The sequence below is a fragment of the Portunus trituberculatus genome, chromosome 48 (assembly GCF_017591435.1).
Source record: "Portunus trituberculatus isolate SZX2019 chromosome 48, ASM1759143v1, whole genome shotgun sequence".
Classification (NCBI taxonomy): Eukaryota; Metazoa; Arthropoda; class Malacostraca; order Decapoda; family Portunidae; genus Portunus; species Portunus trituberculatus.
The window spans coordinates 8,978,425-9,005,924 of record NC_059302.1 but is presented as its reverse complement, the minus strand read 5'-3'; the positions used below and the strand labels follow the sequence as shown (position 1 = coordinate 9,005,924).

The 27,500-nt window shown below is 42.2% G+C and overlaps 1 protein-coding gene across 12 annotated transcripts in view; it reads right to left on the bottom strand.

The window, feature by feature from the left end:
• Positions 1-26,184, bottom strand: part of LOC123498571 (regulating synaptic membrane exocytosis protein 2-like) — a 99,045-nt gene extending 72,861 nt beyond the window's left edge. For 7 of the 12 annotated variants that reach the window (XR_006672724.1, XR_006672726.1, XR_006672725.1 and 4 more), the window contains exons 1-2: positions 25,321-26,184; positions 7,734-7,938 (exon numbers count right to left, since the gene is read on the bottom strand). Coding sequence is in view for 5 of the 12 variants with exons in the window: in XM_045245790.1 (XP_045101725.1) it covers positions 7,734-7,938; positions 25,321-25,448 (333 nt within the window). In the remaining 7 variants the exon portion in view is untranslated. The remainder of the gene's footprint in view (positions 1-7,733; positions 7,939-25,320) is intronic. The other 5 variants (XM_045245790.1, XM_045245791.1, XM_045245794.1 and 2 more) reach the window with 2 other exon arrangements.
• Positions 26,185-27,500: the final 1,316 nt, after the last annotated feature.

Genomic DNA, 27,500 nt, shown 5'->3' with positions numbered 1-27,500 from the left:
AGGGGAAATTTCAAGGGGGGTTGTATCACTGCATATCAAGAACATCACGCTACCCTGTGAGAGAGAGAGAGAGAGAGAGAGAGAGAGAGAGAGAGAGAGAGAGAGAGAGAGAGAGAGAGAGAGAGAGAGAGAGAGAGAGAGAGAGAGAGAGAGAGAGAGAGAGAGAGAGAGAGAGGGTCAGAGGAGAAACACGCCTCGAAGTAGTAGTAGAAAAAAGGACGAGTAGGAAAAGGAACGATCGACTAGCATACAAAAGCACTTGCAAGAACTATCCGAGAAATATTGATCCTCAGCCACCTGACCTCTCTCTCTCTCTCTCTCTCTCTCTCTCTCTCTCTCTTGACGTCCTCCTCCTCCTCCTCCTCCTCCTCCTCCTTTAAGTTTTCTCCATCATCCTCATTTTCAACCTCACAGTTCTTGATCTATTCTTTCATCTTTCTTGAATGTTCTTGTTCATCATCATCATCATCATCATCATCATCATCTTCATCATCATCATCATCATCATCAATATCATTATCATGTTTTTAGTCTCGTTCTTCTTTTTCTTCTTGTAACTGTTCTTCTTTTTCTTTTGTTTTTATCTTTTCTTTTCATATTTCCCAATTTTCTTGTTCCTCGTCTTGCTCCTTCAACTGCTCCTTAATATACATGTGTAGGTTGTCATAAATATATAGAGAGAACTGGTGTGTGTGTGTGTGTGTGTGTGTGTGTGTGTGTGTGTGTGTGTGTGTGTGTGTGTGTGTGTGTGTGTGTGTGTGTGTGTGTGTGTGTGTGTGTGTGTGTGTGTGTGTGTGTGTGTGTGTGTGTGTGTGTGTGTGTGTGTGTGTGATAACGAAGTACTCTTGGTGTTAACAGTACACCTACATAAATACAGTCAACCAAGTCGGGCTACTTAACTCTTACATTGTTTTTTTCCTTCTCCACAATTACCCTAGAGAACCTACTGAGCCCACGAGACTGTGAGACCTAAACTACTCCATCATTCATTCATTTTGCACTCAACATTACACTTTGAAAATAGATTCACACACACACACACACACACACACACACACACACACACACACAGGAGAGCTAAGTTTATCCATTACTGTGACTGTCACTATATAAACCTCCTCAAATCTCAGCATCCAGTGTGGGACCATTACCACATTCAGTGACTGAGAACTAAGAAGAATCCAATGCCTGTATTGATCACAGCCTTCATCGTCTATCAAATGCATGTCAGTGTCCTTTTGTCATTCACTGTACTTCGTTCCTTCCTTTCATGTTCTCTCTCTCTCTCTCTCTCTCTCTCTCTCTCTCTCTCTCTCTCTCTCTCTGTGTGTGTGTGTGTGTGTGTGTGTGTGTGTGTGTGTGTGTGTGTGTGTGTGTGTGTGTGTGTGTGTGTGTGTGTGTGTGTGTGTGTGTGTGTGTGACCTCCTAGCTTTGGTTTTGTTAAGTCTATCCGTTGTTGTTTTTTTATTTTTGTTTTTATACTATTCTTGGTCGAGAGAGAGAGAGAGAGAGAGAGAGAGAGAGAGAGAGAGAGAGAGAGAGAGAGAGAGAGAGAGAGAGAGAGAGAGAGAGAGAGAGAGAGAGAGAGAGAGAGCTAAGACGAGTTACGGAAATGAATATAAAACTAAATAAATAGCACAAGAAATACGGAAATAAAAAAAAAAAAAAAAGATATACATATGGCCAGAAGAGCAAATGACATGTTGGGGAAGAGACAGATTGACCGCAGATGGCAGGCGCAGTAGAGGGAGACGAGACAAGAGGTGAACAGATGAGAGTGAAAAGTTTGCAGACAAAACTTTGCCGGCAGAGAGTTGGCGCAGTGGTGTGACTCATGACTCGTGGCGGCCGCTGCGTGGAGCGACTTTTTGTGTCTTTTAGGAAGCTGAAAACTTACTGGACCTGATGATGATGATGATGGTGATGATGATGATGATGATGATGATGATGATGATGATGGTGGTGGTGGTGATGGTATATTACTGTAACATACACATACACAAACACACACACACATTAAAAGACTAGCATCTTTTGTGTGAACCTTGTTTTTTCCTAATCTTGAAATGTTGTTTCGTACCATCTTTTATAGAGCAGAAAACACACACACACACACACACACACACACACACACACGGCCCGGTAGCTCAGTGGTTAGAGCGCTGGCTTCACAAGCCAGAGGACCGGGGTTCGATTCCACGGCCGGGTGGAGATATTTGGGTGTGTCTCCTTTCACGTGTAGCCCCTATTCACCTAGCAGTGAGTAGGTACGGGATGTAAATCGAGGAGTTGTGACCTTGTTGTCCCGGAGTGTGGTGTGTGCCTGGTCTCAGGCCTATCCGAAGATCGGAAACAATGAGCTCTGAGCTCGTTCCGTAGGGTAACGTCTGGCTGTCTCGTCAGAGACTGCAGCAGATCACACAGTGAATTACACACGTATCATACAATAATTTGAGCGTTATTTTCTTTCACACATTGTCTTGAGAAGTTAATTCTTATTGGGCTGAAATGACACCCTTGTGTCACAGCTTGCCATCCTGCTGCCACTGCTCTTATTTACTCTCATGATAACTATGATAACTATGGACTGAGTGGCGCTCTTTACATCTAATTAAACCTGTCTCGTTTTTCTGTATATTCATTAAAGTTCCTCCTATTTTTCTTATCTATTTTCCTTTATTGTCTTTATATAGCATGCTAGGTGACTGGAACTGGATCAGACTCAGCAATCACGCTGTTAGTCTAAAGTTAATAGAAAGGTTTTAAAATATTAGATCACTTTATGGACAGCCGTGATAGCTGGACATTGGCATATATCGGTGTGCTTTATACACTATTACGTACAGGTTTGATTTTTTTTTTTTTTTTTTTTTTTTTGCAGCTTCCGTTGTGTGTTCATGTTCCTCTGCTACAATCCTATCAAAATAACAAAGACGATATTACCTTCTTACATGTACAGTGCCAGTAATCGCAAAAAAAAAGTATCCATTTAAGAATGTGTTTTGAGAAATATTTGTTAATTACTATGCATTCACTAATTGATTCACTTATTTGTTTATTTATTTCATTTAATCTAATATATATTTGTTCATTAATCTCTATTTTTCTTAATTTATCTACGTACTTACTCATCTATATATTTATTTCTGCTACTGATTTGTTGTGTTTGTTCCTTCCTTCCCTACCTGTCTGCCCTCCTGTCTGCGTGTCTGCCTGCCCGTCAATCAGTCTGTTTGCCAGCTCGTCTGCCTGTCTGCATGTCTGTCTGCCTTCCTATTTGCTTGCCTGTCTCCCTGTCTATCTGTTTGTCTTCCCATCTGTCTGCCCGCCTCTCTGCCTTGCCTGTCTGCCTTCCTGTCTGCCTGCCCGTCTCCCGGCTCGCCCTCGCGTCTCCACTCCCATCCTGCCCCCACACTTTAGATCAGTACCGCCGCTGCCGCCACTGCCAACCCTGCCACATGTAGAGCACCGCATCAACATCCGCGGCATAAGTAACCACAGCATCGCTACAACAGCAGCAGCACCAGCACCAGCACCAGCACCAGCACTAGCAGAAGGAGGAAAAGGAGGAAGAGGAGGGAGGCGATGATGACTACAACAACGACGACGACGACGACGACGACGACGACGACGAAAAAAACTGCAACAGCGCCAACAACGACAACAACCAGAGAGAGAGAGAGAGAGAGAGAGAGAGAGAGAGAGAGAGAGAGAGAGAGAGAGAGAGAGAGAGAGATGAGAACAAGCAAAGGATGAAAAAAAGTAGAGAACAATTTAGAAACACGTAAAAGGAAAATAAGAAAGAAAGAAAGGAAGGAAAGGAAAACTTCAAGAAAAAAGAAAAGAAAAACTCAAATGAATAAACGAGATAAAGCAAGAAAGAAATAAAGAAGGAGGGAGGGAGGGAGGGAGGGAGGGAGGGAGGGAGGAAGGAAGGAAGGAAGGAAGGAGGCGGGAAGAGGGGAGGGATGCGGGAGAGAGGAGACTGGGAGACTGAGAAGCGGCAAGGAACCAGTAGCCGCCAGCATCCTCCTCTCCTCCTCATGGTCCTGCTCCTCCTCCCGTGGCAGCAGAGCAGACACCGCGGCGCCGTCTACCCAGAGTGGAGACAGCGACTGCCACACCGCGTCGTATATAAACTGTCTCTCACAGATGCAGCGCGCACTTCACTGGCCTGTCTTCCGCAGCGCCGCTTCAGACCTACACTAGCCCCCTCCCAAGCCTGCATGGGAGGGGCACGCGGATCAGGAGGGGTGGAAGAGCTAAGGGGCACACGAGCAAGGTGTTCGTGCTGGTTGTAGTGATGGTAAGGGGAAGGGAAGGGAAGAGAAGAGAAGAGAAGAGAAGAGAAGAGAAGAGAAGAGAAGAGAAGAGAAGGGAAGGGAAGGGAAGGGAAGGGAAGGGAAAAGGCAGGCAGGAGTATGGTAACGAATGGAGGGAATACGAAGGAGAATAAATGAGGACACGAAAGAGAAAGAATGAGGAAAAATTTGTTACTGTATTATTTCTTGGTGCGTTAATAGTACTAGTGTGTGTATGGGGTCTCTCTCTCTCTCTCTCTCTCTCTCTCTCTCTCTCTCTCTCTCTCTCTCTCTCTCTCCGGCGCCATAGGATTTTCCTCGCTGCCGCAACCACCACTACCACTTATCACCACCACCACTACCGCCACCACCACCATAGCCGGGCAATATGCGTGAATCTGCTTTTACTTATTCCAATTCTTTCGTGGCTTCTTTACGAGACACGAGGAATAACTGGGACACGCAAGTAGCAACAGTCGGCGCCATACACACACACACACACACACACACACAGAAGGGAAGGGGGAGGAGATCAGACCAGCCAGTGTTTGGTTCACCGGTCACTGATCATCTGTACATCCCACGTCCTTCCTCCTCGCCAGGAATATCCTTCAAGTCATCAATATAACGCCCCCAAGTCTCCTCTTGTCCACCACCACCACCATCACCACCATGCTCCGATATGGCTGCGGCGCCGCATGGTTCGCAGTTGAGCATGACAGACGCCCCACGCTCCTGGTCCCGGTAAATTGGCGGCTACACACCACAAAGGATACAACGCCGCCTTGTTAGTGAGGCAAAAATAACGTGAGATATTTCACCTCATGTAGGAGTGGAAATGTGCAGTACATTGACTATAATGCAGGGGATTTTGTTTATATTCCCTCAGTGTTGTTACTCCTGCTTACTCCAGGCTGTGCTTTTACTTCCCACGTTCTCTACTTGTTTCATACAACACCGCCATTTATTTAAACCGGTGTAAACCTTATCATCGTGTGGTCGTATCGTAAGCCTGGCGGGGCCCACGCGGCCGGCGGCCCGCCACGCCGGGTCCTCGTGTGACGTTGCTGGTCAAACTCGGTCCAATCAATACGCGGTGACGTCATAGGTTCGCGGCCCGCTGCCAGAGGAAGGATGATCCACCAAACACATAATGGACCATCTTTCCTGTTACACGTAATATCTGTATCTCCTCTTATCCTCCCATCCTCACCCCTACACCACCACCAGTTCTATTAATATATATCCTTTGTAGCAAAGTATGTGATTTTTTTTCAGTTAAATCGCGCAAATCTTTTCTTGCATACAGTCAGGACGGCAGTGTGTGTGTGTGTGTGTGTGTGTGTGTGTGTGTGTGTGTGTGTGTGTGTGTGTGTGTGTGTGTGTGTGTGTGTGTGTTAAATATATAAATATATATAAATATATATATATATATATATATAGAGAGAGAGAGAGAGAGAGAGAGAGAGAGAGAGAGAGAGAGAGAGAGAGAGAGAGAGAGAGAGAGAGAGAGAGAGAGAGAGAGAGAGAGAGAGAAATACATTGATACAGATAGATAGATAGATAGATAGATAGATAGATAGATAGATAGATAGATAAATACATAGATATATATGTAGATAGATAGATAGATAGATATTCTTATTTATCGTTTTGTAAATATCCATTTCTATCGAGCCTATCGTTATTGTGATTTTTGAAGCCACAGGTATTGCAAACACATATGCACACACACACACACACACACACACACACACACACACACACACACACACACACACACACACACCATTTTGTCGTTAAAATCAGTAGTATTGTAACGTGTGCACGCATGTTACAGTGTTTACGTATTCGTGTGTGTTTCAGAATTTCTTATGTAATGGTGTGAATGATTAATTCACTACTAAATAAGGACAGGAATGTGTGTGTGTGTGTGTGTGTGTGTGTGTGTGTGTGTGTGTGTGTGTGTGTGTGTGTGTGTGTGTGTGTGTGTGTGTGTGTGTGTGTTAGATCCAATACAGAGAAACATTTGAGAGAGAGAGAGAGAGAGAGAGAGAGAGAGAGAGAGAGAGAGAGAGAGAGAGAGAGAGAGGGAGAGAGAGAACAGGGAGAGGAGAGAGGAGGGGGGAAATTGAAGGTGCGTCTCAAGATTAAGAGCTGCCACCGGAATGTCAGCGCCTCTAGCCCTCCCGCCCCTCACCCACCTTATTTTCTACCTCCTCGTCCAATCTCCCTCGCCCTCACCTCGCACCCACGCCCACCTCACCTCTAACCCTCTATCTCCGCCCACTCCGCCCTTTCCTCGCTCTCAGTTTGGTCTGTTTTCTTTGTTTCCTTTTCTAGTTCCAACACGAAGGACTGGATAAGAGAAACATCCAACTGAGGAGTAACTTTGAGTCTATATTGTGATTATTAGTAGTGATTTTAATGTTTGGTTCTCTTCGTGTATTGATTTTTTCTCTATAAAGATTTGAGGTGGTATGGGGAAGCTGCAGATAAGACAAACAGTATGGGAAAGTTTTCTCCTCGCTTGTGCTTATCTGCTGCTACTATTCATAAAGGTGTCTAATCTGTTCTTAAGTTTCCTGTATTGACTCAACGCTAATAACCTGATAAATGAGTCTTTTCCAGCCATCTACTACGAGTCTATTCCGACCACTTAACGCCTTATTTGAAAACTCATCTGTTCCACTAGAATCATGAAGGCACTCCTGAAAGAGGTAACAGATGAGACGCTGATGTGTTAAAGAAAGGAGTCCTAAGCTAGAATTGGTAAGAATCGTGGCCTGCATTACATCCCCTCAATGTAAGAACCAAGGAGTGTAGGAGAGAATGACCTACTACACAAAACAAACTATGCGGTAATTATTGAGGTTAAAGAAAGGAGTCCTAAGCTAGAATTGGTAAGAATCGCACTACATCCCCTCAAAGTCGGAACCAAAGAAAAAGTGTAGGAGAGAATAGCCACTACAAACTATGCGGTAATTATTGAAACCCTGAAATGTTTGAGAAAAGCCGTTTTAAGTAAGACTCTTGGCTGTGCGCTACACCCCTTCAGTGGCAGCAGCAGCAAGGAGTGAATGACACACAGCACACAACAAGCAATGCGGTGGAGACATCATGACCCTTGCAGGACTGAATTGACTGGTCCCTCCCGTCGCATCCTTGTCCCTCCTACTCAACTTCCTCCCACTTTCTCTCTCTCTCTCTCTCTCTCTCTCTCTCTCTCTCTCTCTCTCTCTCTCTCTCTCTCTCTCTCGCCCACCCTTATCTTTCCCTCCCACGCGCCTGCCTGCCTCCCCTATTCTTATCTCCCTCTCCCTCACACCTGCCTCCCACATCGTTATCTACCCCTTCCTCACTCACTCACGCCTCCGCTCACCCCACGACCTTTCCTACACGACCACCAAGCAGCGCCCTCCCTCATCTCACCTTATTTGACCTGAGGGAGACCTTTCCTCCGCAGCGGGCGCAGCAGCGGACGCTACAGTAGTTACAGATGTGGCCCACGCCGTCCGCAAACTTGGTCTTGAGGCAAATCTGGCAGGTGGCATCCAGTTCCAAGCCTTTCTTTCTCTGCACCTCGGAGCGAAGACGGATCGTGTTCTCCAAGATCCGGACCTCATCTTGCTTTCTCCTGCGGGATACAAGCAGGTGGTGAGTCCAAGAGGAAGGTGAAGGTGTGGCAGAGTGGTACAGCTGATGTGGGGCGGTGTGTGAAGAGGTGCAATGGTACAGTACGAGTTTGCGGTACTGGTAGATATTTTTCGTAGGCAAAGGTGTGTGTGGGAGTTGTAGGAGAGAGAGAGAGAGAGAGAGAGAGAGAGAGAGAGAGAGAGAGAGAGAGAGAGAGAGAGAGAGAGAGAGAGAGAGAGAGTGTGTGTGTGTGTGGAAGCCGGATAGTGGTGGGAGGGGAGAGCTGGATTGGGATAGGGTGAGAATGGAGGGTGTCCGACAGAATGGGGTGAAGGGGAGATTAACACACACACACACACACACACACACACACACACACACACACACACACACACACACACACACACACACACACAGGAGACCATTACACACCTAAAAGAAAAAGATGCATTGATACCCTAAGCATGAACCGGCTGATACATTAGAAAACGTAAGTAAATCACTGCAGAAATACTTAGCAAGAAGTGTTTTTTTTCTCTTTCTTTTTTTCCTATTTGAATATCAGAAACGCTGCTTGACGCATTGAACCAAATAAAACAGTAATTAATACAATGATTAAACTCTATAGATGATAAATACATCCTAGAGAGAGAGAGAGAGAGAGAGAGAGAGAGAGAGAGAGAGAGAGAGAGAGAGAGAGAGAGAGAGAGAGCCGTGAGGAACAGCGGGAAGAAGCTGGAGGAGAAGGGAAGGTCTGGCTTGCCTGGCGAAAGGTTAGGGGTGAGAGAGGCTGAGGAGGCTGAGGGAAGGAGTCTGGTGTGGGGAGGAGGGGGCAGGGAGGAAGAGGAGTGGCTGTGGGGAGACTGAGGGAGAAGCTGAGGGGAGGCTGCGGGGTGGCTGTTGGGAGGCACACTAATGACTGAAAGGAAACAAACCACTCGCGACAGCAAGACAAGAAGTGAAATATATGCGAAAAGCGTCACCCGAGCTTGTCATGTGAGTAAATGATATTGGAACCAACCAGCCAGCCTATCACATTTAAATGGCACTGCTGTTTCGGATGGGAATCTTTGTGTGCGTGATGACAATGTAACTCTTCTTCAGTAGTCGAAGTTTTTTCTTCTGCTTTGTGTGATTTCCTACTCGACTCATTACCAATAATACTAGACAAAACATACGATGGTAGTGAGAAAAGGGAATCAGTGCGAGGGTTCTGTGTGCTGGGAAGAAGTCACACGGGAAGCAAAAGGAGAAGAAAGGATGCGAAGAAGGGAAAAGGAAGAAAGGAAGGAAGGAAGGAAGGAAGGAAGGAAGGAAGGAAGGAAGGAAGGAAAGAAAGAAAGAAAGAAAGAAAGAAAGAAAGAAAGAAAGAAAGAAAGAAAGAAAGAAAGAAAGAAAGGAAGAAAGAAAGAAAGAAACGAAGAAAAAAGAAAGGAAAGAAAGAGAATCAAGACAAAAACTATAAAAAAGGACTACGAGTATATATACTGTATGTATGTATGTATGTATATATATATATATATATATATATATATATATATATATATATATATATATATATATATATATATATATATATAAAGAAGGAAAGAAAAAAATATACGAATGAATAAAGGGAGGAATGAATGAAGAAAGGAGGAAAAAAAAAGAAGATAAGGAAGGCTAAAAATGAAAAAGGAGAGAACATCTGAAAATAAGACAGGCCAGTCAGTCTGAGATGACCGCAGTGTTCTAGTGTTCTCATAACCCGCTTCACTTCATCACTACATCCTCAAACGCCCCAGAACTTCAAAAACTTCCAGATACGTCTATCAGTTCAGTAGAATGAAGAACAATACACACGCAAGCAACGGTTACCAGGATAAAAGGCAACATCCATGTCTGTAATGCACGTTATTGAAAAAAAATAAGACTAATGAACAGACTACCACTACCTGTCACTGCATCTCCAGCCACAGGAACACATAAAGGAGGGAGAATAAGGTCACCAGGATAAAAAAAAAAAAAAAAAAGACAATAACCGTGTCTGTATTGCACGTCAGCTAAAGAGGTCAACATGTAAACCATTCGCTTTCAACTCAACGTATGCGAGGAATAATTAATCAGTAGTTAGTGAAGTGGTGTAGTTTTCAGTCCGATGTGGTTGTCCAGAGGATAAGTTTTCATGAAATGAGTATCAGTATCGCAAGGACATGAGAGAGTAAGGGAAGCTACAGGAAGCCATCAAGCAATACGTTAACTAAAGTCAGTTTCCATTAATCATCGTTATTCATAAATCTAAAAACCAAACCAAAAACCAAACCACCTCATCATTCATTGTACCTTCAGTGAGCCATCTTAATCCCTTCAGTATCATGACGCGTTTCCATATTCATTCTGGTTAATATTTGATGATTTTATACAGCTTCAGAAACTTACGTGTGGTGATTAAAATAGTGAAGACAGTGGCCATTAATCTCCTGACCTCCACAGACCTTTCCTAATGAAAATAAAATCGTCTAATCACACCAAAAACTCGAGGTAAAAATGTGTCACAGTACTGAAAAAGTTAGATAAATAAATAATGATCACTGAATAAAATAAACCAAAATACAGTCTCATATCGCTTGTCACTTCGCTGCAGTACCCCTAAAGAATACCTGAAGGTTTGAATCACTTGATCACTCCTTCAGTCTGTCGTGGTTTGTTCTGAGTTCATATCCTGAATGGCATTTTGTCGCTTGTCACTTCATTACAGTATCCCTTGACTATTTCAATGAGAGGAAAAGAAACCAAAAGGCATCTGCAAATTTGAATAACTCCACCACTCCTTCAGATCGTCAGGCTCATCAGGTTCCAGGCAAACTCAAAATACTGCAGTGCGGAAAAAAAAAAAAAAAAAACAGCCTCTCTTGTCATAGACACTACATTAAACACTACAAATTTCTACACACTTATGCTATCAAAATCATAGTCGTGAAAATCAAGAAAAGAACAGCTTCAGAGTCTCTTTAACGCTTTCACTGTTAGTTTATCTTTCCCATCATATTCTACAATTTTTAAAAGACATTATTTGTATTACAGTCTCATCTAAAGTATCTATGTAGCTTGGCAAAGAATAAATCCTCATATTCTTTTTTTCCTTTGTATAACCCTTTGTATAGCCAATCTTTCCTATTGCCACCTAAATCTTTCAAAAGACAGTACCAGTCTCTTAGTAAAGGATCATACTTCCGTAAAAAGAAAGAAAAAAACTCATTTCAGCTTCACAGAGACGGAATCAACCTCATATGTTTTTTTTATGTCCATCCAGTTTACTACAGCCACTTCAATCTTGACAAGACGACTCTAGCAGTGACAGACTTTAGTAGTGTGCAAGCAAGGGACAGTTCTGAGTTCTGAGCGGGGCGTACACTGGGATGGAGGGGGTAGGGGACGGAAAGTAGTGCATTGTGGTTGATCTAGTCTTTGTTTCTTCTAACCTCCACTGCATTCCCATTGCCGTCTTATATGAACTCTAATTTCTGAACAGGAATGGTGGGTGGGAATGATAGGTAGATAAGGGTACATAAAGGAACGTTTCATACCAGAGGGACTGTTATGTGTACGTTGGACGGATTCTTTCAGCTTTTTCCTATATCCTGATGTTAGCCTCTTAGGAAAGATAGATGGATAAAGGTAGATACTGTCGCTTTTATACTTCAAGAAATTATATGCGTATGCTTATCGTCTTCTTGCTACTTCCTTTTCCTTAATAATGTTCTTATGCTAACGTTTAAATGCTATTGGTGATCCTTAAGCTTAACGAAAAGTGTCTGGTAGTAGTTATGAGGGTTACTAAAGGAGACACCACTGATAACATACTGAATGAAAGAGTAATTTGTCCCTCAGATCATGCAGTAATAAGTCACATCATTAGTAGTCTCTCTCTCTCTCTCTCTCTCTCTCTCTCTCTCTCTCTCTCTCTCTCACGGTGGTGCAGAAACATTTTGTTAACCTATTGCAGAGTAATCGTATAAATATCCTTCAAAATCTATCCATCTATCTATTTATCTAACTCCACAAAGAATCTACTATAAACAGCTGATGCAGTCGAGTTGTATACCGCTAAACGGTTTAAGAATACGAAACAGTGTGTGTGTGTGTGTGTGTGTGTGTGTGTGTGTGTGTGTGTGTGTGTGTGTGTGTGTGTGTGTGTGTGTGTGTGTGTGTGTGTGTGTGTGTGTGTGTGTGTAAGGTGACAAAAAAAAGTGACCCCTATGTAGTAAAGGAGACGCCGTGTGAGCGTGGTCAGCCTTGCTTAAGTAAGCACCTTGCAGGCTGACACCGATGAAGCCCTATGCTGTTAGTAGCAGGCCAGCATCCCCGTGCACTGACACACACACACACACACACACACACACACACACACCGCGTAGTGTAGTGGTTAGCACGCTCGACTCACAATCGAGAGGGCCGGGTTCGAGTCCCGGAAAGCGGCGAGGCAAATGGGCAAGCCTCTTAATGTGTGGCCCCTGTTCACCTAGCAGTAAATAGGTACGGGATGTAACTCGAGAGGTTGTGGCCTCGCTTTCCCGGTGTGTGGAGTGTGTTGTGGTCTCAGTCCTACCCGAAGATCGGTCTATGAGCTCTGAGCTCCCTCCGTAATGGGAAAGGCTGGGTGACCAGCAGATGACCGAGGTGAATTACACACACGGGATGCGCAGAACAGTGAGTCAAAAACAAATGATAACCACGCATAACACTAAAACATATGCAGGAACAGTTAACGATAGTGATGGTGATGCTGCTGTTGCTGCTGCTACAACTACTATTACTATTGGTGCGGCTGCTGCTGCTGCTGCTGCTACTATTACTACTACTACTACTACTATACTACTACTGCTGCTACTACTACTACTACTACTACTACTACTACTACTACTACTACTACTACTACTACTGCTGCTGCTGCTGCTGCTGCTGCTGCTGCTGCTACTACTACTACTACTACTACTACTACTACTACTACTACTACTACTACTACTAAACAAGAGCAACAATAACAACAACAATGATGATAATAATAATGATGATGATAATAATAATAATAATAATAACAATAATAATAATAATAATAATAATAATAATAATAATAATAATAATAATTATTATTATTATTATTATTATTATTATTATTATAGAAATAATAGTAATAATGCAAAACGAAAATACTTAAAATGGATATATATATATATATATATATATATATATATATATATATATATATATATATATATATATATATATATATATATATATATATATATATATATCCTTATACTCGTACAATCATTACACGAGAACGAAAACTCTTATGGTACCGAACCGTCACTTCCTACTAAAGCCCACATCGCCCCGGCCAGCCCCTCCTCGGCCAGCTCCGCCAAAGTGCTTGCTTGGAGTCTGGCATCCCAACGCACTCAGACGCGCTAAGAAAACGGTGCTCTTTTATGGTAAACTTCGCTAGCCTTTGAACATTTCACTAACGGTCCCCCCACCAAAAAAAAAAAAAAAAAAAAAATCCCACTTTGAACACTCGTGTACGGCAAACCCAACGGAACTTTTAATCTAATTTAAGTGTTTTTAGTATGTAATATTGAACATTTGAATCACTAGACCCAATGTGGCCTTAACCTAATGCATACTAACTTTTTTTTTCATATTTAATATAGTATAACATTATTTCGGTACGTTTTCTCAAGTGCAACAATGGTGTACGTACATATATAAGTGTTATCTAATCTTTCGTATCTTCACTAACTTCACTAGTTAAACATCTGGGGTCATTTCATATATTTATACATAGACTATTATTATTCTGAGTAAGTTATACACGATTTATAGTAGTAGTAGTAGTAGTAGTAGTAGTAGTAGTAGTAGTAGTAGTAGTAGTAGTAGTAGTAGTAGTAGTAGTAGTAGTAGTAGTAGTAGTCAGAAAATAAGGGAATAAAACTGTATTAAAAAATACCAACTGTTTTTTTTTTCTTTCTTTCTTTATGTGTGTGTGTGTGTGTGTGTGTGTGTGTGTGTGTGTGTGTGTGTGTGTGTGTGTGTGTGTGTGTGTGTGTGTGTGTGTGTGTGTGTGAGCAAACCAATTAACAAAACACCATGTAATCCCATTTCAATGACGTATCAGAAGCAGGTCATTAGGAAAACGTAAAAAGAGCAGATCCTTTCCTCAAATAACTGACATTCAATCAGTCAAGCTCCCAAAACAGACCACAGGATAGCCACGCCACTCCAAGCCACGCCACTCCAAGCCACGCCACGCCACGCCACGCTGAGACACAACAACATGCCGCGCGATGCCACTTTCATCCCCTGAACCCCCATTAATGAGTGCCATGGGTTCCAGTGGGCCTTGTTTTATAATGATATGGGGTTTTCATGAAGGAAGAATTCGAACGTGTGGTAAATGGAAGGTTATCAAAGATTCCATTGTTGTTATCTGTTTTAATTTATTTGTTTTCTTAAGTGATTTATTTAATTTTAGTGAGCCCTTTTTTTTTGTGTGTGTGGGGATTTTCATAGAGGGGATATATAAATGGACGATGAATTATAGATGATCGAGATTTTTTTTCATCTTTATTTTTATTTATTTTTTTTTCTTATTTATTGATTGATTTTTTTATTTCTTTTTAGGTTATTCATTTCGTTCGAATGAGTCTCGTTTTGTGAAGGTGCGGACTTTCAGAGAGAAACTATTTAAATGTGTGGTGAATGGGAACTTATAATGGCGTTTATTTATTCATCTTGCTTATCTATCTAGCGTTTACCATGTTATCTGTTTCGTTCAAGTGAGTCTTGTCTTGCGCTAATATGAAATCTGAATATGTAGAAACTTGGACCTTATCAAAACATTTCTTGATCTTCAGTTTATCAATCCTTTTCTTTTTTATGTCAATTACATGGTTTTATCCTATCTATTAATCTTTTTGTGAATCTCAACATGTTAACAAGGACATCTATACTGCTTTGGGTATTAAACCTCTTCAGTACCATGACACGTATTCATATCTATTCTGCTTACTATTTGGTGATTTTATATAGCTTCAGAAACTTATTAGGGGATTAAAATAGTGAAAACTCTGGCCATTAATCGTCTGACTTCCACGGAACCTTCTTAATGTAAATAAAATCGTCCGATCACACCCAAAACTCAAGGTGAAAATGCGTCCCAGTACTAAAAGGGTTATTAGTGGATAAGATTGCACCATTAAAAGAACGTAAGAACAATAGGCGAGATGTCTATATACACTCCTTAGTTCAGTGGTGTGGTGAATGCTAGATTAGATAACATAGCAAAATTTGATTAGGAACATAAGTGCAACACGTACAGAATTTGCGCTTCCAGGTGTGATGAACATTGGACAGTTACAATATTTGGTGAGAAATGGTGCAATACTGGTGTTAATAAGTTTCTTTTTTTTTAAGTAGTAGTAGTAGTAGTAGTAGTAGTAGTAGTAGTAGTAGTAGTAGTAGTAGTAGTAGTAGTAGTAGTAGTAGTAGTAGCAACGAAAACAGCAGAAGCATTTCCATTAGATACTACCACTACTACTACTATACTACTACTACTACTACTACTACTACTACTACTACTACTACTACCACCACCACCACTACTACTACCACTACTTCTACTAGTATTACTACTACAACTATTACTACTACTACAAATACTACTACTACTACTACTACTACTACTACTACTACTACAACAACTACTGCTACTACTACTTCCACTACTATTACCACTACTATTACTACTACTACTACTACTACTACTACTACTACTACTACGATCATAAAATCTTAAACAGTAATACAAAAGCATTGATTACATTATGAACGAGGGATTTCGCATGTCCATTCTCTTAACTACATTGTTTATATTCATTTACATTACTTATCTATCAACATTTAAAGAAAAAAAAAACTTAATAAACGATTTTTTTAAGTTTCAGTATTTTCTAATATGTACTGCCGACAAATCAAGTTATATCATACTTATTAGCATATTGGTGCGAGCAGACAGACAGACAGATGTAGACAGACAGAGTTTTCATAGTAATAACGATTTGAAAATATGCTCCTACTGATATAATTATTAACTCAAGGAAACAATGGCAACAGTCACAGAATCCACTTTTCAAGACCCCAAGATTTCGATAAAGACGAACAGCCGCTCATTCAGCACACCGGAGCCATGGTCATACTCTACACTGCTGGAACCTCTACTGTTAAATCCTTCGTTCTCTCGTTATTATTTCCAAAGGATATGGAGACGATTGGTCGCGTTTCTATGTATGTTTCTCTTCCTGACAATCCCAAAGTTTTATTACACGTTTCTTTCAGTGACAATGCAGAAACATTGTTAAACGTTTTTCTCATTCATTACACGGAAACCTTACAGAACTCTTCTTCCATTGATTTCCTTTTTTTTATTATTATTAATTATGTGAGAGCTTTCTCAAATATTTCTTTCGTTTATACTGTAGGAGGCTTTTTTTTATGCTTCTCTCACAGATTATGTAAAAGTCTTATTAAACGTTTCCTTCATAGTGCGAAAAACCTTATTAAATGTTGTATTTTTTCCTAACTGATATTACAAAAAAACACATTATCAAACGTTTCTTTCAATTATTTAATTTTCAACGATTATGCAAAGAGCCTTATGAAACGTTTCTTTCAGTGATTATGCTTTACTAAACTTTTTCCTCACTAATGATGTAAAAGCTTTAAACTATCAATCACTACATTCACAAAAGGAAACATCTGCAATACCTAAACTTCAGCATGGGTAAGAACAGTTGATGGTAAGACGTAGGAATGTTTAAGACAAAGGCACAGTGATACCAGTTACGACCGCGGAACTAATGTTACGTTCTTTGTGGATACTTTCAACCTCTGTATAGCTTGGGTTAATTTAATTGCTGTTATGAAATGCAACTTTCGATTTTTTTTATTCTATGTATATTGATTTGATCGCTTCTTCGCACATTCATCGTCGTTAATGTTATCATCGTTATTTAATTCATTTTCTTTTCTGACATAGTGATGTACTCGTGTCAGATTTCTTCCATTCAACTCACTGATTAAATACATGAAATCAACAAAATATCAATCCTTTGACTGCTTTAACAGTCAAAGCAAAACAGGCACTGTAAAAAAAGCAATGACAGCAATCATACACAACATCACATACGAGTACAATCACAGCACTAAGACATATACCTACATGTATATTACCACCCATGCATGTAACAATACACGGATGATAAATGCGTAGTTTTATAAGGTGCACAGTTTTAAGGACGGCTTAGCCGCTAAGGAATCAAGCCGTCCGTGGATTTAGGCTTGTAGAAATAAGGTTAAAAAAAAAAAAGGCCTCATTGCGCAGACTGAATCCTAGCAAGACACTTCAGGCAACACAGGTCCACCACGATACCAATCAAGCAACACACTGATTTCTCAGGTTTGGAACCTTGCCGCATTCGGTTCCTTTCTAAGCATTTTTCTTGAATCTTACGTCTTTTAATATGCTGGGAATTTTAAGGTACTCAGGTTTTGCTAGGAGACTGTCAGTGTATCAGAAGTGAGGAATTGAAAAGCACTAAAACAAGTAGAAAAAATGCACGCGTTCCTTGACTTCTGATCTCAGCCCCACATGTTGCCCAGTACTGATGGAAACTGGTCCATTTGTCAACGATTAGTAAATACAACTGCTTCTGTGTATTCAGGGATGAAATGAATAGCAGTGGCAGGAAAAAGTAATATTCCGCACTCAATTCCACAGTGCTTATACCTTGAAAAGACAATAAAGTTTTTCCATGCACTGTAAAATGAACAAGAATTGATAAAGTACACTCTATCTCGGCATATGATGCGGCTTTACGCAAGACTGAACACTCATGTTCACTGTATTTTGCATTTTCCTTCAATCTACAGTCTCTAATCCACTTGTCTTCCTACAAAACCTGTCAAAAGATTCTCTTCAGATCGGAGGACTTAATAGGGAAGAAAAGAAAAAAAAGGCAAAAAAACAGTGGAGCTGAGAGAACAAGTTACTCGCACAAAATGCAAACCTAGAATATACGTAGTCATTTCTAATTAACTTCACGATGTAAGTAAACTGTTTATGTGCAAGTGAGTGCTGAAGTTTATTCTCACCCAACCCTATCACTGCGATATAGAGCACTTCACGGCACTAAAAGCAATGTGTGGGATCTTTATATAAGTATCTACAACAAATAGGATAAAAAGAAAAAAAAAAAGGAGTTTGCTGTTTCTGGCTGTAGATCAAGAAAAGTCTCAGAGTGATTTTAAAGATAAGATAAATAGATGATAGATGATAGATGGAATTAGGTAGCTTTGTTCATACAAGGACTGCCACGTGTAGGCCTCACAGCCTCTTGTACCTTCCCTCTTTTCTTATGTTCTTATTAGTGTTTCAGGAAAGACCACTGCTATTTGGTAATAGCAGTGAAAGTAACATCAAACCACAAAGCAGTACATGCCTTCTCTCTCTGCAAGCATTGATTTGTTTTGTGTTGTATTGATATGGCCCTTATTGCCTCCAATACTGAACTTCTCTTTCTCCTCGTGTTAACACTTCTCATGCTCTTACAAATATATCTCACACACACACACACACACACACACACACACACACACACACACACACACACGGCCCGGTAGCTCAGTGGTTAGAGCGCTGGCTTCACAAGCCAGAGGACCGGGGTTCGATTCCCCGGCCGGGTGGAGATATTTGGGTGTGTCTCCTTTCACGTGTAGCCCCTGTTCACCTAGCAGTGAATAGGTACAGGATGTAAATCGAAGAGTTGTGACCTTGTTGTCCCGGTGTGTGGTGTGTGCCTAGTCTCAGGCCTATCCGAAGATCGGAAATAATGAGCTTTGAGCTCGTTCCGTAGGGTAACGTCTGGCTGTCTCGTCAGAGACTGCCAGCAGATCAAACAGTGAAACACACACACACACACACACACACACACACACACTCTCTCTCTCTCTCTCTCTCTCTCTCTCTCTCTCTCTCTCTCTTTCGATGTAAATATCTGCATGATGAACGTGATAAACCACAATAAACTGTAACTGTATCAGGATTCTAACGACTATGCTGTAATAGGTGGTATAGGACACTGATGTACGGTTGGGATCCTAAGTTTTGTCTTGATCCGTTGCACTGAATCGTAACTATAGCTCAGGTTCGAACACCGGCACGTCGTAAGGACAGGAGTGTGAGTAGGAACATGAGCTAATTGCTGTTCCATCATGGCAAAGCAACAAGACAACTTCTGGCCGCGAATCCACTACTCCATATGTGTGTCACTTTGTGTTTTGTTAATTCCTGAGAACTTGACTAAGCACGCACACAAAGAAATGATGATGATAACAGCAACTCTAACAGCAATAAGAAAATAATTGGCTACTACTCTTGCGGTTATCTTTTTTGTTCCAAGCTCACTCGCGTATTTTGGTCATGTATATTCACTTATTAATTTGTCTATTCAGAAGTTTTTTCCTTAATTGATGTTCATTGAATTCATATTTGTTTTCCTTTCACTTTATTGGATAGTTTTAGTTCTTTCTCTTTATCCATTGTTTCATTCTACTTATGTGCAAGACAGACAGACACAGACAGAGAGAGAGAGAGAGAGAGAGAGAGAGAGAGAGAGAGAGAGAGAGAGAGAGAGAGAGAGAGAGAGAGAGAGAGAGAGAGAGAGAGAGAGAGAGAGAGAGAGAGAGAGAGAGAGAGAGAGAGAGAGAGAGAGAGAGACGTGTTTAATACTTTGTTCAGTTTATTTATCCTTTTCTTTTATATAACCGTTTTCAGTTGTTGTTTTTTTTTTTTGGTGTGAACGCTGGATCGAACAGAATCAAGTGATGTGTCAGGTTGGGGATGCTGTTGCCATCGTGCATTTATTTTAACTCAGGTCTTGGCAAACACTGCTGCCTGTTATGTTCCTGAGTGACTAGCTTATCAATATGATTTTTGCCCTGTTATTAGCTGGCAATAAAAGAACAAAATATCAGTTTTACATGTAACGAAATACTAGACAAGGTCTTTGTCATCTACTCTTTAAAAGAGAAATGGAACCCATGTTTTTTTCTCCTTGACATTTTGTGTCCTATTGATATTTAACTGTGGTTTTCTTTCCTAAGTATCTCAGGGCACAGCCCAGGATGCTCACAACAAAATACATAGACGATAACCAGTCTACATTTGGTTTACACAGCCTCACGAACTGATCGAACCTCGACAGACATACTGAAGGTAGGTGGAAACTATTGAAGGTAGGTGAAAAGTCGTCTTCCACCAAACACACCACCACTGCCGACACCATTCGTGCTGCACCTCATGAATACTTTACTTCAGACACAACATATTAAAGAGTATGTGCCTCGTTGAGGATTACACTGAAAAATACAGATTGTATATATTTATACTTCACCAATTACATCAGATACAGTATTTCCCTGTATGGTTTTCTGAAAATAAAACAACAAATGCGAGGAAATTGTCTTTAGTTCATCACCAAAGAAAGAAAAAAAAAAAGGGAGGGGTGGTGATGGCGGGATCCTATGTCAGGTAGGTGAAGCACCTTGGGAGCGGCCTAGGACTTCAAGAGACACTAACAACGAGCCTGTCGCGAAAATACAGCATGTCTTCTTGGAGCCAAGGAGTAGAGCGCGGTATGTGACAGAGCTCAACCTTAACCACATACATGTACATAGATATGACTACTATTGCCTCCAAAGTAACTCTCCTAACTCTCTTCCAGAAGGGTTACAAATCACTACTAGGAGTCCGGCAGGTGATTTTCTTAAATGTGACACACACACACACACACACACACACACACACACACACACACACACACACTGCAGCAGCGCAAAGTCGCAGTCATTTTTTTTTTTTTTTTTTTATGATGAGTCAGTTACGCCAAGCCGTACTTCTATCACGGACAAATCAAAGGCAATATTCGACTAGTTTTCATAAATTTCAAGACAAAAGAAAATTAGTGCTTAGTTTCCTTTTTTGGTTCAGACATTCAGATTTTACCGACGGCCATCACTCTTTTTCTGCATTTGAAACTAGATGTGTGTGTGTGTGTGTGTGTGTGTGTGTGTGTGTGTGTGTGTGTGTGTGTGTGTGTGTGTGTGTGTGTGTGTGTGTGCTCTCTTGCTTCAATTGATGTTTCAAATGACTGAGGCGAAACGTACGATATCCATAACAGTCCGCGTTGGCAAACTCCGACCAGGCTGCAGAGTCTTGAATCAGTGGTGTTGAAAGGCCACACTTGCATTTTGCATCTTGAAAACCAGTCATCCTCCTTAATGTTTCATAATTCCCGGTTGCGTGCCAACTGCTTCATTATTTTCGACAGGCTACAACACAGCCTACAGTTCCACTCTTGCCGAAACGATACCAGCATTTCTATTCCAATTGTTTATCAATTACGAACTTCTTTACATTTCTCTTACTCAGTTATGTTACTGATCAGACAAAAGAAAGGCTTGTAAGCTCCGGAAGAATCAGAAATGGAATGGCATGTTCTGTAGCATCCTGCCCTGCATCTCTTCTGTAATGATGTTATCTAATAGATAAAAGCAAAGGTAACAGGCACAGAAGGAATAAAAACCGCGTTGGCATGTTCTGGAGGAGCTGTGGATGATTACCAGCAATAGGACCAAAACAGGCTTGGACTATAGAAAATCTCGAAGACTCAGGGGAAACTACAGAAAGTTCAGGAGTTTCCATAGGAACAAAGAAAACACTGGTGAACGGTGCGGGAGTCGAAATTAATATGGATTTGCAAGCTCTGTAGGAACCAACAAGCTCCACAAAACTTTCTTTCTCTCACTACTATTAAGTCCGCCTCTCTAATGCAAGGGTTAGCTACTATTATCAATCATTCATCCCTCTTTTCTGGTAAACTTTGGAACTCCCTTCTGCTTTTGCATTTCTTCCTTGCTATGACGTGAACTTTTTCAAGAGAGAGATTTTAAGACACCTATCCTTAAATTCTGGATTATTGTCTTGATCTTTCTTTTGGGAGTGATACCTTTATAATTCTGGATTATTGTTTTGATCTCTCTTTTGGGAGTGATATCTTCTTTTCATTTTTTTTTTTCCTTCGGACAGTGTCCCTAAAATATATACTTTTGGATAACCAAAGATCACTGGCATAATCTAAGAACTAAGAGTGTTGGTAAAACCAAAAACGAAAGCGCGTCGGTATTGTCTAAAAGAGCCAAAAAGTGTTGGTATAATCAAGGAAAGGAATAAGACTTGATATAATCCAGGACCAAAAACATTTGGTAGAATCTAAAATCTGGAAGGGCAGTAAAAAAAAAAATGAAAAAAAAAAACATCTGAGAAAATCTGGAGAGTCCAAAGAGAATTGGGAAGTTCTAGAAAGAACCAAAGGAAGACCGGTAGCCTCTGGAAGAACCGTAAGAGGGGCTTGCAGGTTCAGAAAAAAAAAAAAAAAAAACTGACTGATGGCTCTGCAGGGCCAGACATTGACAGACAGACTCTTAAGGAACTACAAAGCTGCTGGCAATCCTGTACAAGCCTTACACACACACACACACACACACACACACACACACACACACACACACACACACACACACACACACACACACACACATACAGAGAGAGAGAGAGAGAGAGAGAGAGAGAGAGAGAGAGAGAGAGAGAGAGAGAGAGAGAGAGAGAGAGAGAGAGAGAGAGAGAGAGAGAGAGAGAGAGAGAGAGAGAGAGAGAGAGAGGGGGGGAAGGATAACGGGTGGGAAGGTAATAGAAAGGTTCTGGGAAAAAGGTGTGGGGGGGTGGGGTTTGGGGGTTGGGATAGGGAGAAGACGGTATGTTATGAGGGCCAAAGAAAGATACAAACGAAGAGTAGGTGGGTTAGGATTTAATCTTTGTAAACAGGCATGACACGTGCGCGTGCGCACGTGCAGACTATACAAGCCAAATAATAATGTTGTTCTAAGAAAGATTCACAAGAATCATTTGTTTTAATAATGTCATTGTTCTACCATGATTTTCAAACATTCCTGGTCTTAAAAGTACAAGTAATGATATGACTATTAAATGTTCCAAAGGTGTTGACTATGTGTGACTTTCCAGTACTTTATATTGAAAATCGACAACTAATAATACCAAAATATTGACATATTTAGAAAATCAAATTAGAATTGCCGGTTTTAAGATGTTTGGGAGTCTGATGTGTTTCAGCGGGATTGCAAACTTCAAAGGAATGTATACTTGTGGAGTAGAGTGACTATCTGAATGCTAGGAGGACTGAAGGTGTTGATGAATTCTAGACAACTTGACATGAGGCGGCTCAGAGGTTCTAGAAAAGAATGACAAGTGGTTTGAGAGTTTTTGATCACGAAGTATGTTGATACCGAATAGAAGGTCCTGAAAAGTTGTTCGTCGACCGGCAAGCTCTGGAGAAATTATGAGAAAAGATGATACTGATAAGAGAGGAATGCAATTGTCCAAGGAGGAGGGTGAGATCTGGGATGGTACTCAACGTGAAAATGTTTCCTAACTTCAGGAAGCTAGTACGTGCACTGTACCAGGGAGTACGAAATTTGTTTCAGATGGTAATGAGAATATGGTTCAGTCAAGTGCACTGCAGCATGTTAAGACAGTGCTAAATTTGACCTATTACTTCTAAAAATCGATAAGACAGATCACAATCCTATATTTACCTCTTTATTTAGTACAATTTCGTAATAGGAGTTGTAAATAAAAGGACCGCTGAACAGCCATAGCTAAGCTGCTCAAATGCTTTCTATGTATATCTAACTTATGAACAAGGAGCAGCTGGACAAAGTTAAAAAGAACAACCAATCCTGTATCACTAAGGAAAAATGGATATGATCAGACTGTGCTGCGATGTTAGAAAAATCATGATGGGGATGAGGGTGGCTGGCGCCCATAGACTATAGAGATTATCGAGAATAGCTTCAAAGCATATTATTATTATTATTTCCAACCTAAAGGAATTGGATTGATATGAAGGGAATTGCAAGGGCTTGAATGTTCTGCGACAACTTGTTGCAGGATCATGAGGGACCAAGAAAGGGGCAGAAAGAAACGTCAGATTCTATGATGAACTTCGAAGGCACTGGCTGCAGGCTGTGTGAGTGCTGAGAGTGAGCGTGTAGGACCCGAGGATGAGAGGGGAAATGGTTAGCTGGGAAGAGACTGGAAAGGTGGGGTGTCTTCACTGTGATAATCAACAGTGATGTGACAGAGGAGGTTTGGAGCATGAGTTAATTTTCAGGATATACGATTCATTGACTGAATTTTTTCTCGCCATGGAAGAGAAGCGGTATATATAGCATTAACGCATATGTGCTGTCTATAAGTATACACTTCATATAAATAAAGGTGTAGCCTTGATGAACAAGTGCATCAGTAGGATAAGTTTCCATCAATTTCAATCAATTACCTTTGAACTGTTACCAAAATGAACAACGATCAACTTCCTTTGATTTAAGGACAAATTTCATATCCGAAATCTTTTCCCGAGCTCATTTGCATGGTTCACGAATGACAACTCTTATATCTATTTTTAGTGTTGACCGGTTAATTTAAGTCACAGGAGTGGGAGGGGTTGAGGCGTATGCTACAGGTGGTCCCCGCGCCAGCAGGATGCCAGGTGTTTCATCAGTCAAGTCACTCAATGGCAGCAGAGAGGGAGGCTGAGAAGAAGAAAATGCATGCTAGTGTGGCTCACTGTTGACGAAACAAGAGTTTTTTTTTTTTTTTTTTTTTGTGGATTCCCACAATTCCCACATTACGTATTATTTATTTTCGTGATCACACTTGTCTCCTAAATGGTATACTTCAGAAATTGTAAAACAATTAACAGAAAAATTTTAAAATCTGTCCATTTATATGGTGCTACGTAGCAGTGTCACGTTTTCTATGGACGACCAAGAACGCTGTTAGGTTTTTCCAAAGGCAAATTCATAACATGCTAACACATGACCTTAAGGAGAAGAAAACATGAAAATACAGCCTGCTTTGGGGCAGCACCTAATTGTAGGTACTGCCAAAATACTTGACCGAATGAAAACGCTTCGAGACGGTTCATCTCAGCTCACTGATCCGGGCATGAACTTGTCCAGCTGACGAGCAACACTGTTACCAACACAACCATAATAGATACATGAACTTTCATATGCCAACACCGACTATGTCCATGACTACAACCTATTACATGTTGGTGTGGAGGGAGTATTTGCGCACACACGCGCACACGCGCGCACACACACACACACACACACACACGAGGGAGGAGGGGTTCAAACTCACCTAACAAGCTCGCTCTCTTGTTCCTCCTCAATCTTCTGGCGGCGCATCACACCCTCGATGATGCTCCGCTCCTCGTCGGTCAGGTGCGAGAGATCCGGCATTATGTCTGGCCCTCCGTCGGCCGCCATGGTGGGCTTGCTCTAGTGTCCCTGGGGTTGTGCGCAGGGGAGCCACGCCCCGCGGGGGGCGGCCATGCCCGGGCGGGGGGAGCGGCGCCGCCTGCTGCCCCGACACCTCAGGTAGGGCACGTGGTGGCGGCGGGCACACTCAAAGGTGAGGCAGCAGCGGCGAGGGCGAGGACGAGCAGGTGCGGGAGCAAGGCAGGTCGCCGGCACGGGGGCACCAGGAGGCAGTGCCTACCGGCCTTCGGCGGGAGGGTGCCGTCCCGCGGGGCCGGCCGCTGGCCCGCTGGCCGCCACCTGGGCACGCCCCATGCCGCGCCCCCCGCCTGGCCCGCCCACCGCCGTCGCCCGGGGCCGCCCACCACCGCCTAGGGCCGCCCAACACCACCACCCACGGCCGTCCGCTTCACTTGTTATCAGCACCGAATCAACAACACCGACACCGGGGATGACTCGAACGGATGGTGGGAGCGGTCGAGGAGAGACAGACACTACAACCACCGCTGCTCCAGATCAATAGACACAAACACTTGGCCAACTTCACTAACTACACCTCCACCTCGAGTCCTGGACGATCAATGCGTGAGTGAGGACGTTGCTACACTAGTAGTACAGTGGCAGGAGCTTGTTGCGAGGTGCAGGGCGGCCTCAGGCTCCAACACCAGGCATCATGGGCAGGTGGAAGGTGTTCCATAAGGCCGCCGCATTACTGGCCTGGCTGCGGAGGGATACACGGACTCAGCACTCACAGTCCGCCTGGAATGTTGCGCCGGCGTCAAGTAGTGCGCTCTCCTTCTCATAAATAATGGGATGCTATCACTCGCCCGATCAGCCAATAGGGCTCCCGCTTGCGGATGACGTCATTGGTGTGTGGTGTATTGATTTTTGAGTGGAGGCTCGTAGCGTGGCTGTGAATGAAAATCAGAGTCAGTCAGCAGCTACCCCGCAGCGGCTAGGACGGCCAGGGGACTCTGATAAAATTTCTTTTAGTTTTGAGCGTCATTACATTATGTATTAATTTTCCATACACCCTTTTTACTTATAATTACCATAGGATGCGGGCGGAAATTTGGATTTCAAAAATCTTGCCGGCAACTGACCTTACTATACACCTGCAAGTACTACATACGTAGACACGTTTACACAAGATACCCCTGTTAATATGCCCGTCGATGATTGTTAGTCACATCGTTTCGGAGTTAGGGGACTACGCTCATTACTGCATTGTTTGTAGAACTATTTGTGTTCATGCTAGTCTTAGGGAAAAATAAGAAGTTTGATCTTCCAGTGCATTTTATACAAACCAGTTTACACACACACACACACACACACACACACACACACACACACACACACACTTGTCAACTCTCACGCATCAAGCGTCAGACTCACGCATTTTACCTTCATCTCAATCCCACACGCATCGACTCTATAAACTCACGCATTTTTACAAATAGCTACTTCTCAAATATTCTTTTCAACATGATATTTTCTGAGAGAAATTGTAAGACCTAATTTTCCGGATTATAAAACTTCTGCTTTCCTTCAGTTTGTAAGATTTCAATTGATTGGTCGATTACGGCCAACCAACAATTGCCATACGTAAATCTATCTCGTGCTTTGTTGCTGTTGTTGTTGTTGAGGTGGTATGCGAGGGGTTCGGACCCCTACAAGGCCCCACCAGGGCATCGCCCTGGACCTGACCATGGACTGCGCCTCCTGGATTCCTCCTTCTCACTTTTTGGGACATCCAGAGGTTGACAGCTCACACACACACACACACACACACACACACACACACACACACACACACACTAATGCATATCTGCATCTCCTCGGCGCCAGTACCCGCCCCCATAAACTCTCCCTAGCTCCTCATCCCCTCCAAGTAGTTCGGTCAGCCAAGCTGCTCGGGGTCACAGTGGATGATCAGCTGATATGGAAGTTACATGTTACCGGCACAATGAGATCGGCAGCCTACAGACTCTACATGCTGCGCAGACTTAAGTCACTGGTCACACCAGCTGATGAGTTAAAGGGGATATACATCACCTTCAT